The sequence below is a fragment of the Coccinella septempunctata genome, chromosome 4 (assembly GCF_907165205.1).
Source record: "Coccinella septempunctata chromosome 4, icCocSept1.1, whole genome shotgun sequence".
In the NCBI taxonomy this organism is placed as follows: domain Eukaryota; kingdom Metazoa; phylum Arthropoda; class Insecta; order Coleoptera; family Coccinellidae; genus Coccinella; species Coccinella septempunctata.
This window is the reverse complement of record NC_058192.1, coordinates 129,801-141,492: the sequence shown is the minus strand read 5'-3', so window position 1 is coordinate 141,492 and position 11,692 is coordinate 129,801. Positions and strand designations below refer to the sequence as shown.

At 34.0% G+C, this 11,692-nt stretch overlaps 3 protein-coding genes across 4 annotated transcripts; 2 read left to right on the top strand and 1 right to left on the bottom strand.

The window, feature by feature from the left end:
- Positions 1 to 1,186: 1,186 nt before the first annotated feature.
- LOC123311858 (pupal cuticle protein 20-like) lies at positions 1,187 to 4,210 on the bottom strand. 2 transcript variants are annotated; one of them, XM_044895960.1, is made up of 5 exons: positions 3,829 to 4,210; positions 3,268 to 3,394; positions 2,050 to 2,182; positions 1,634 to 1,991; positions 1,187 to 1,543 (listed from the first exon to the last, which is right to left on the bottom strand). In XM_044895960.1, the coding sequence occupies exons 1-4, from the start codon at positions 3,838 to 3,840 to the stop codon at positions 1,634 to 1,636; spliced, it is 630 nt and encodes a 209-aa protein (XP_044751895.1). In that variant the 5' UTR covers positions 3,841 to 4,210; the 3' UTR covers positions 1,187 to 1,543. The 2 variants fall into 2 exon arrangements, with proteins under 2 accessions (XP_044751895.1, XP_044751894.1); XM_044895959.1 differs by having other exon boundaries at positions 3,256 to 3,394; positions 3,829 to 4,204.
- A 1,705-nt stretch (positions 4,211 to 5,915) lies between these two features.
- Positions 5,916 to 9,808, top strand: LOC123311857 (hyccin). Its single transcript, XM_044895958.1, has 6 exons — positions 5,916 to 6,275; positions 6,333 to 6,497; positions 6,561 to 6,856; positions 6,914 to 7,143; positions 7,217 to 7,357; positions 9,323 to 9,808. Exons 1-6 carry the CDS (start codon positions 6,120 to 6,122, stop codon positions 9,583 to 9,585), a joined length of 1,251 nt encoding a protein of 416 aa, XP_044751893.1. The 5' UTR covers positions 5,916 to 6,119; the 3' UTR covers positions 9,586 to 9,808.
- A 509-nt stretch (positions 9,809 to 10,317) lies between these two features.
- On the top strand, positions 10,318 to 11,668 carry LOC123312414. The gene is made up of 5 exons (XM_044896822.1): positions 10,318 to 10,479; positions 10,561 to 10,702; positions 10,840 to 11,031; positions 11,129 to 11,243; positions 11,332 to 11,668. The coding sequence occupies exons 1-5, from the start codon at positions 10,398 to 10,400 to the stop codon at positions 11,629 to 11,631; spliced, it is 831 nt and encodes a 276-aa protein (XP_044752757.1). The 5' UTR covers positions 10,318 to 10,397; the 3' UTR covers positions 11,632 to 11,668.
- Positions 11,669 to 11,692: the final 24 nt, after the last annotated feature.

Below are 11,692 nucleotides of genomic sequence, written 5' to 3'. Positions count from 1 at the left end.
TCACACGCTTCGTTTTTGAGTTATGAGCAAAAATTCAGATTTTTGACGATTTCGAAAAGTTCCCAAAACATTCTTGTTCTTCTTCATTATACGATGCAATATATGTCCGGAAAGAATGATGCATATTTGTTATCTAGAGCAAATCGTAAACCTCATTCACAAAGCTTCCGAAATTACAGTTAACCCTATTAGAGCGACTCCACAATTTATTGTTATACAATATTTGCTTACAAGTTTCCCTTACCTGTATCAGATCCTGCGTGTGGTCTTCCTCAAGACAATTTTTCGTAGTTACCTGTGACAGGAAACAGAAAAAATATCGGGCAAGGTACAGCATGCATATGAGAGGCGAGTCGTAGGTTTCTTTCCAAAAAAAAATTCGCCCATTTTTGGCATCAAGACTGAAAATGTACCCTATGCGTTTTTTGTTAACCCTATCACAAAAACAAATTTATTGGACGAAAACAATAAACAGCAGCGGCTTGGTTTTATTAGACTCTAGACCTAATGCTACCCGTCAGAAGAAATGAAAAACAGGTATCTCCTGCAATAACCTTTAATATCTTTATTAGTCTACGATCGGTGTCTTTGATCTGACGAAGAAGTGTACGCCGACCACTTTTATTGAAGCGATCCGTTCGAATATAATTCAATAAAACTCACTGAAAGTCGTGTTCTTTAGGATGCTTGATTATTCCCAAAAAAAAAGGAAGAATAGAGTATCGCGATTGGTTGTTTCCTCACTGCGTGATAAATTTTTTCTTGCCAATGAAGAAAAATGAAAACATCCAATAGGAATTTTACTTTTTACTCGCGTAGATTGGATACTACCCACACGTACAGGTATAGAAAATGTGAAGATGAGGATTTATTTATGAGAATTTTCTTCAGATTGAAAAATTCGAAAAATTCCGGGTTAAAGTATATAGTCCGAGCTATATACCTTACATAAATTCAATTAAATTGCATTATTTGTATGTAGTAGGTACACCTTCAGTTTAGTTTTCATCCACTCTATTTTTCACACATCTGCCAAAAAAGTTTGATAAATTCCATAGCTTATTACAGGATTTTTTTTTAAGTAGTCCTCTATGTAATTTCGTTCTCATTGTGAAACGTATATCAGGTTTGGGGATTTTGCTAGGATTGAGCAGTAAAAGAGGCTTTCAAATGATAAGCAGCAAACTTCAATATGATCGTTTATTAAAGAAATAAATATAATACATATGTAATAACATTTATACAAGTTATAAATCACGCATTCACAAATTGTTATCAATATGGAGAGTGCAATTTGCGATATTCTGTCAGAAATTGCAAACCCAAATTCACAGACTATATGAGAATGTGCATTATGACACTTTTATAGTTATGTAGGTATATAAATATTTGGTTTGATCCCATTAAAAATGCAGTCGATTCATCAAAAGTGGAGAAATGGCAGAAACCTTTACTGAGTACCAAGCAAATATATCAAGATCACATCCATAACACAAAGTGTCTATCCCGGAAACATCCTATTCAGGTTGATCATTGGAAATATCTGAAAAAAAAATATTAAGGAATCAAATTAACTAAACAACATACTATTTCCTATCGTTTCTTTTTAATGAAATATTCGATTTTGACTAACCTAGTATTGGTAACCGCCATTTCCATTTCCATTTCCATTGGGTCTTCCACCGTTTCCTCCAGGTCTTGCTCCATTTCCTCCGTTTCCACCGTATCCATTACCGTTTTGTCCACCGGCTGCTGCAGCAGCTGCGTTCTCTTCCAAAGATTTAAGGATCTCTGGTGGGATTGGAGGTGGAGTTGGGAGATGGTCTCCCTTGGGGACAAAACCGTTTTCGTCGGCGGTGTATTCCAACTTGATCTCGGTGCCGTCGGGAGCTGTGTAAGAGAATGAACCAACAGCCGATTGTATGCCTTCTTCGCCGCCTGGTTTCAATTCACCGTCTTCTTGGGCTTTGATGCCGTTGCTGGTCTCGTAACTATAAGACAAATACCATGAAGATGTAATATTGTAATTTGCGAGATATGATGTTTTACCTGTATTTGTAACTTCCGTCTCCGTTGTTCTCGTATTCTTGGGAGATTATGGTTGCTGAAGCATCGTCAGATCCTCCAGCTCCACCTCCAGGAGGACCGTAGGATGGTCCGGGTCTTCCACCGTTTCCGTTTCCTGAGAAGTGTTAGGCATCTTCAGTTTTCAGTTTGTCGAAATATATGAAATTTCACTTTCAGAATCAGAATTGAATTTTTTTAATTTGAAGCAGATTAGTCACCTTTCAAATGAAGAGTTCTTTGGAAAAGAATTTGATATTCTGAAGATTTACTGAAACTGAATTATCCGCGATCTGTTTGAGGTAAACTAAGTCATCGTAAATGATTCGTTTTTTCGAAATATTATGTAATAATTGCTCATCTTCCATTTATATGAGTATATTAATATTTCCTCCCGATCTATGCAACCTTGACTGAACGAAATGTTAGCATTGCAAACATATCTGTCAGGTTCTTTATCTCAATCTTTTCTGCCCTACATTTTTCTCATGTAACCTAGTGGCATTGGAACTTGTGCAATGCCTTGCTCTCCAATTGTATGGAAATAGTGCAATGAGTCAATAAATCGCATGTTAACAGCATGCTCTTCGGGTAGGTAACTCAACATATAGGAGCTTCTTCTCGATTCGTGATAGGTGACTCGTATAGTCATTCCATCAAGAATTCAGAGCATTACCAAACGTAGTAGTGAGCATCCTTTATTTCACAAGTGACGATACATCTCTGATTTGTTCGATTGCCTATACCCATATAGACCGCACAAAGGATAACAGAGTGATTATAATTCCGCAAATCGCGGTGACATGAATTCTTGAAACTTCGAAATTGATTGTTCGGGCGATAAAGAAATAAACATGGGAGTTGAATGCATTTTATGACATTCCATACGGATATGGAAACGAACAGAAAAATGACCCCCACCTCATTCTGGACCATTTCAGAGGTTGAATGTGATTCATGAAAGTTTATTTTTACGATCTCTGTTCATATTATAGAGAAAACTGGTGGAATTTAGAAGCTACAGTTAAGAGAGTGCAATAAGTAGAACTGAAACTATGTGTTTTTTGAAAATTGCATGTCTTAAAACGTGAATATCGAAAATATCAGGCTCGTTATAATTTGTAACTTTTGTTTTCGGAAATAATGAACCAAAAGTAATTCTGGAAATCGCAAACACAAAAATTTTCTTACCTGCGCCACCACCAGCACCAGGTCTGTATGGTGGTGGTAATCCATTACCACCACCAGCTCCTGCTGCACCATTGGGAGGTAGGTAAGTGTTTTCTAACCTAGCTGCAGAACATACAGCTACGAAAGCTACTGCGATGAACTGAAAAAAAAAACAAATTTGATATAAATATCCCGTAAGCAACTTCTTTCTTATTTCAAGAAGGCGAAGACGATGAAAAATGGCTCTAGATCAACGCTAGAGTACAACTGAGCAGAGTTCTTACTTTAGAAAAATTCTCAGAAGCTCGAAAATGATGTTTCAAATAAAAAATATGAACCACTTCTCATAGATTCTTTTAGTTTTTCAATTTGGGCTCTGTAATTTCGAATATGGATACTCGAGAGTTGCTTTCAATAGGATTGAAAAAAATTTACAAACTGACGATATAGAGAAAATATTCAGAGCAAAACTGTTAGGAATAAAAAAGGGTTGTTTTTGTTTCTGAAAATGTTGAATTATCAAGCAACTATATTTTTTTTCTTAATTTTATGGTTTTGTTAATATAGATAGGACATTATATAGAGTTATCTTACCAGCCTCATCATCCCTTTGTTTTTGTGTTGGTTCGTTGGAAAGTGGTGAACTGTACTGATATCAGACAAGAGCTGTGTACCTTTTATATGAATCAATGACAATATCCCACTACAGAAAATCGATCTGTATGACAGTAAAACGAGATCATCTTCAATAAAAATACTTGAGATGAGACGATCTAATGTGAATGAGACTGAAAAGGTAAGAGTGCATAGAGAAAGGATTCACTTTACGGTAATGCACCTGATGCAACACATTACACCTTCAAAACGACAACTCTGAATTTTAAAATGTTCAATTTCAACCGATGATAGATATCTGTTATGGACCCCTCAATTTGTACGAATCGTGGTGCCCATGCAGGCATTCGATTTTTCGATATAAATTCATTTTTGTGTTCGTTTCTTTGATGAATGTAGAAAAGATTCAAGAAAGGGAGGAATTTTCGAGGGTGCCTAATATCAGGTTCTCCTCTTGATTCTTAAATCTATATCCGAAAAGTTTAGGCTACCGGAAGAAACAGATAATTTTATCCATATTTCGAGAAATACAGATTCGAACGACTTGGTAACTATTATTTGTCCCAAAAATGACGTTTTCGCAGTTTATACAAAATTTGAGTGTCATCTGCTGAATACTTTCTGAGATGCAGAATGAAGAATTTGCACGTGACCTACATTTTCCGTCTACTTATCCGTCTATTGAATTTCAATTTCGATTTGCTCGGCAATCAAGAGTCAAAATTACAGACATTTGGGCAAAATTTTAACATTTTCCTTCGAGAAAAATCGAGCAAGAACATATTTCCGAAATTTTTTAGAGCGATGGAATATAGTCCATCGCTCTTCGAGCTTCTTCTCTAAAAAATTTCGGAAATATGTTCTTGCTCGATTTTTCTCGAAGGAAAATGTTAAAATTTTGCCCAAATGTCTGTAATTTTGACTCTTGATTGCCGAGCAAATCGAAATATGTTCATGCCTTATAAGGCATGAATTTTGGACTCGAAATTATTCTTATTCCTAAAACCACCTGCTTGCTATACTCAATTGTTGGCTGTAATCAACGAATCCTTTTCAATTTCATAATTCAATATAGATGTAATTACCATATTCAAGAAAAGATGTCAGTTTGAATAAAAGTTACTTAAAAATATTCTATAATAGAAATTTTCATTTGAAAAGAAATTTCAGAAAGATTCTCCATGGAAGGTTATTGCCATCCACCTTGCGAAATTCAATGTCCATTCAATCATTTAAGATTGGATTATGTGTTCTCAATGCGATCATCGCAGACGAGACTCGTTTACAAATTATGTAATGGTACAATTGGAATGTTTCAAACGCTGATAATGGCTTTTTTCATTCTACATCAACCAGAATTGAATCCATATGAAGAGGTATATAATTACTCCACACGTTTTTGGATTCGTACCTCGTAAAATCATTTTGGTGGGACTCATTACAAGATGGAAAGAAAAAATGTCGATTTCATCATATCGCATTGAGTATGTTTTTATGGAAAGCCCTTGTCACCTTTTCGAACAGTCAGTTAATTTAGAGAAACGTCCAATTCGAAGGTGATTCCAGTTGGAGGCCCCCATGGCCCCCCGCCTATGAAAACTTGAGAAAAATATTTTTTCCAATTTCGAAAAATGATTCGATTTTCCTCTTCAAATATGAATGAGTTCCCCAAAAAGATAGGGTCAGTTAAATTCGATCGAACGGTTACAACGAGGTTCTAGTTTATCTATGGTAAGCACATATCCTAATTATTATCTTTCCGACAATAATTGTCGTATGTATAATTGTAATTGTAATATTTGTATAATTGCGAATACTTTGTCGTCCTCTACCGTTAATATTTAAAACTTGTATTGTGAAACCAATCCCAAATTAGTTTTCTGTAATGAAATATGTCCTACCCAGATCGAAGAGATTCCTGTAATCTATGGTCTCCCACATATCCCAACATTGAACTCTATGGTTCCCATAAGTCTGAATCTGGTAGTTCTAGAGTAACCTCTTCTTTCTTGTCTTTTAGTTGTAATGTGCAATAGCTCAAATAAACAAAGGTACTGTCAGATTGACACTGACAGATTTAATTTCATGTTTACATTTTTGACGAAGCAATTGTTATTTACATTTCGGCCCTTCAGATATTTAATTTTTTTCATGCAAATAAGAAAATTCATGTGAATATCCAAGACAATATAAAAATTGCTCTGATTAGGAATTATTCAAGTCGATCTGACCGCCAAACTAATTTGAATTTGTAGGTGTGAATCCGAACTATGGCAGAAATTTTGGTATTAGAATGGATGGAAGAGTTCGAAGCCTTAACAGAAAGTGAAATCCATACTTATTCTGCCGAACAAGAACACAATCATGAAATCATGATAGCGTTATTCGATGTCCTTTCAGAACCTTCAAAATATAAGTTTGATAATGTAAGTGTATATGGGTCAAAGAACTCCAACGATTTTTATTTAACGATTCGTTTCTAGATGATAGATGGTATATGTCGTCAGTTATTAGATTTCTATAGATCAGGAGAAAAACAATTGAAAAGATTCACTCTACAGTATATACCAATATTAGTATTCCTACATTTGGGTGATAAAACGATATCTTCCATACAAACTCTCTTAGTGAGTTTGTATAATTTAGAGGTGAGCAAATTGAATCTTCTTCAAGAGACATCCCTATTTTACAATGAAACATTGGTGTTTTAGATAATTGATGCAAAAGGTCAACCTAAAACCTTAACATTCAGATTGCCAAGTATAGCTCAATCTAGTATTTATCATGATGCAACAAATTTAGAACCTTCATTTATTGCTGAGAACTCTTTAAGAAGATGGGAAGAATGTAATAATAAACTGGTTAGTTGGGGACCATTACCGCAAGTGGAATGTTTGAATGCTCAGAATCGATACAGAGTTTTAACTGCGCTCATTTTTCTGTATAACCAATATTTGTCAAGTGCACTACAACAGGGCATAGAGTGTACTTGTAGGGTTATATCAAGGTAGGCTGTAAAGTGAGAGATATTTCTGATCGAAAAATGATTTATATTTATTTTCAGACTGGTCACTCAAGGGTTTCAAAATAACAGATCGGGAAGAAATTCAGCAAATAGTGATACTGACAGTGTTTCTGCACAGTCTCTTACTTCAACCCGTAGAATTCCTGTGACTAATACATTTTTGATAGAGTTGATCAATATAGTTCATAATGCCATGCAAAGGGGTATTAATGCTGGTCAAACCGCTCTAAATGATATTATTCACAGAGCATCCTACGAGACATACCCAGGTATTAGCTGTTTACTAGTTGATATATGTGTTTATTTAATAAAGAATCAAAATAACATTTCTTATTTTTACAGATGTACTTCTGGCTGCAAATGCTGTGAAAAATCTCCTGCAATACTCACCAACCATTGCTGCAACCCCTAGAGTTTCTCACAGCCACAATGTATCAAAATCAATGATAACAAATGCATCATTCAGGACAAAGAAATTACCAGGTACTAATTCAACTATCTTCGTCAACTCTGAATGCTTGGTTGATATTTTTCATTATTCCTTCGGAAACTATTTCAATAATTTGAGATATTTTCAACAATCAATAATTTTACTAAATTGGCAAGGAATTATTATTTACATAGCTCTTATTATGGACAAGTTCACTGAATGATGAAGTGTTTTGATTCAGCAGCACCCTGAGGTATTGAACTATGAAAAATAGATAAATTCATACCACCGAATTCTCACGGTTTATGTTCAGCAAAATTCATATTCCTAAAATCTCTTTCATCTGCATTCTTTGGCTTTTTATCTTACTGCTATAGATTATTTGATTCAATTGAAAAAGCCAATAATGCTAAGTAGAAGAGCTTAGCTTTTTTCATTGTTGTCGTGCTGATAACTGGTATTTAGAATAATTAATTTAAATTTCAGATGATACGCTAGACAATTCGGGATGATCAAACTTTATTAATTTGGATTAGAGAAAAATAGAAACATAAATGATCACTCGAAGTTAAGAAAAAAATTATGCGGATGAAGAGAAGGATAGGAAATTCGGAATGATTAAAAATAATATGCATTCTTAACAATGAAAATAAAGTGTGCTTCATTGATCTTAAAGTCATAATTTTTCAAAATGAACAAATGCTGTGAAAAAATTGTCGATTGGTAGTTAATTGGCCTACAGCATTTTGTTCTTTTAAACTGAACTTGAATGAAAAAAAATTGGTTGTTAAAAAAAGTTAATCCACTAGGAAAAACCGCGAAGAAAATGCATTTTAAATTGAAATGAAGTATTATAAAAACATCAGTACTGTTCCAATTATTTTATTATTAGTAAATTATTACATCAGTAATACATTCAGTCTTATTCTGTTTATTTTATATTTTTCAAATTTGAATAGAACAAATGGAAAGTGTCTCTTATATTCATATAAAGGTACACAATATACATTCATATATACTTTTCCATATTTCATCAATTTAAGAGGAGAATAGCCTATGAGAATCAAGAACAATAGAATGTTTTTTTCTAGAAGATTTGAAAATCGCCAGGAATACCAAGAATTGGAAACAGCTAATAATGATGATAATGATGTAACAAAGAATCAGTGAACCATCGAAATATCACAAAAGTAAGGGAAATTTATTTATCAGTGGCACCAAAATTCTTTTCACAAGATTTTTTAAGCAAACTGATAATTTTTTTTCTTGGTGATAACTGAATGATTTCTACATTTCCTTTCTATATAATTTTACAAAGATTCTTGAAATGTTTGTAAAATTAGATGTGATAAATTTGACGACAATGGTGGAGAGACAATATTAAGTTTATGTCATCTCAATTTATTACTGAAACTACATCACAGTTTGTTGGTGTCCATTAAGGGCGACAACTGAATCGTATCTCCTATTACTTCGGGGAAAAAAATTTATGCACCTTATCCACCATTGTGATTCTGACCATGAAGTTTGATAGACCAGTGAATAATGGCTCATAAATCACTTAGATGAATGTCATAATGCTCAAGGGAACAGATAGATCACTTTGTGAATCCATGGTGGATAAATGAATATTTGATAGGTACTCATAAAATCTGAAGCAGACTTTCAAATTTAGTTTTTTGCTTGGGGACCACCTTTTCACTCGTGCAAAATCGATCTCTATCAAAATTTTCCTCAAGAAGCGCAATCATTACGATATAACTTGTCAAAGCTCACAATGTCAACATATCATCTTTTTTCGAACAAAGTTAAAACTTATTATTATTGCTACTACTTTCAACACACGCAATTGAAAAGTGCACTTTTGCCACTTTGAGTATAATAACAATAAATAATAGGTAAAGTATATTTTTTTATTTCATATTTCCCACTGTTTTGGAACACTTTTTTTAATGAAAATCTTTTTCTCTCCGAATTTTCTCCGCTAAATGGGCATGAAAAACGACGGTTTTTTCCAGATGACATTCCTATCCAAGACGAACATCACCAAGATCCGTTGGATTCGATAACAGAGGAACAAGAAGAGACGGAAAAGTCTAAGAGTAAAGGCTCTGTGAGTGCTTTAAAGGGACACTTGCCCAAGTTACCGGGTCTGAGTAAAAAACACAAAGATAAAAACAAGCCTTCCGATGTGGAAATGGCCGCAGCGAGTGGCGACATGTCTGAATTAACGATGAATAACTCAGAATTCGGTAATACGGTTCACATAAGTGCCGTTTAAAATGCTGATGGATAGGACTTATGAGGAATTTCTATGTGTGGGTTTTGATCATTATCTACTCATTCTTCATTCGTGAAATTTGGATATACGAATACAGTAGATTTTCAGTAGCAAGGTGTGATTTTTTTGTTATTAATTTTACCTATGTATGTTGCATTTTTATATGAACTGGTTTGTTGTATAGACTATTTATGAGATGTGGATCTATAAAATGTTATTTATATTTTCGTTTTTTCTTCATACCATGCCACCATTCAAGACTTTATATTGATGAATTATTATACAGGGTCGTCGACCGTTTTTCGGCATACGGCGCCATCTTAGCGATATCGTTTTCAAAAATTCGATTCAAATAGCAGTTGCATTATTTCGACTCTTCTATTGAGCTGAAAAAGACACATTTTTTTTACTAATACGAAATTCAGTAATTGTATGAATTGATTCAAAACCAGACAAAAAATGCAGGTGTTTGTTTATCTTCAACTTATTCATTTTCCGAGGTAGGTAAATAATTGTCGCTATTAAAAATAAATTCTATTCAATTATCAGATCCATTTCCGATATCTCGTAATTGAGTTCAATCGACATATTTCAATAATAACGAAATCATCTCGATGATTTTATCTAGAAAATCTCAATGAACAATGGACAGATATAGCTACCTACATGAATTCTCTAGATTTTTATCGGCAGCAATCGCGATTTCGATAATTGAAAACAATAAATAAGGAAGATTCCTTTCAAATCTGATCATTAGAATTACTTCAGTGGCTAAAACTTTTCTCAATCTTGATTGTTACGTGCGTCGAAAGATGAAATTGTTCTTTCTTTTCGTTTTAATTATCGGCGTTTCAGCAGACGTGTCTGCTGAACACCATGCATCCAATTTACAAGGTAAGTTCAACAGCATACTGTCATTTTTTATGAAATTCCGATTAATGAATGGTGACTTATTTAATTTCGTATTATTCACAGGATTTCCCAATCTCGGGAGCGGAATCGCTGACATGATAAATGGGATAATCAAGAGTCTCTTGGATTCTTTAAAAAGTGCTATTCCTGAACCGGTCAACCTACCTAAGCTAAATATATCTTTATCATATGATAATATAGCCAAGTAAGGATACTAAGAACGTTATATTTCAAACATATCAAAAGCTGTAATTTCAGCTTATTTTATTTTTCAATATAATGTCCGAAAAAATTCTTTGTAGAATAAGTGCGTATAGTAATAATATTTTTCCTTTGTTTTAGTGGCAGCTTCGTGATAGGTGATCTAGTTGAAATTGGTGCCAGAAATTTCAACGCTTCAGTAGTCAAAGCAAACATCTTGAAAAGTACCTTGAATGTTGTTTTGGACTTCCCAAGTATCAATCTTAATACCAACTACTTTTCCGATTTATTATTTGGTTCAATTCTTCCTATGTATGGAGAGGGGCCGGCAAAGTAAGTATAAATCCAGACTTGCACTAGGCATCAAATGAAGATACACATCAGACGGACATGCAAATTTTTCATCTCCTTAATGCTTTTTTATTTGCAGCATTCGTTTGAAGAATTTGCGATTAAATTTGACGTCTCATTACGACTTCAAATTGCTTAAAATGAAACTTCAAATTAAGAACACAACTCTTCTCCTAACATTGGATGATGCCGTCGTAAGTATATGAAAGAAAAACATACATTTTCTTCTCAATTTTTTTAGGATTTTCAGGATGGGGAATTATCTTTCAATTTTTGTTGCAGTTCGATATTCACGGTATGATCAATAACGAAGCTTTCAGTATATTGTGCAGTCAGATATTGGACGATACCGTCAGTGTATTCATCAATAAACACAACGTGTTGATATCCAAGGTTTTGAGTCCTGTAATAGAATCCGTGGTGAACAGCGCTCTTTCCGGTGGCGGTAGCAAAAAAGTTTCTGAAACATTGACCTTCGAGGAAGTTCCAGAAATGGATGAAAATAAAGTCGAGGAGCTGAGGAAAATGTTCTTCGAGGAACTGAAGAAACAACCGCGAATTGCTAAATTTTTGTCGTTTTGAAATAAAAAATAAAGAATGAGCAATAATTTACAATTTACTGGGTTTTTTATTTATTCAAAAC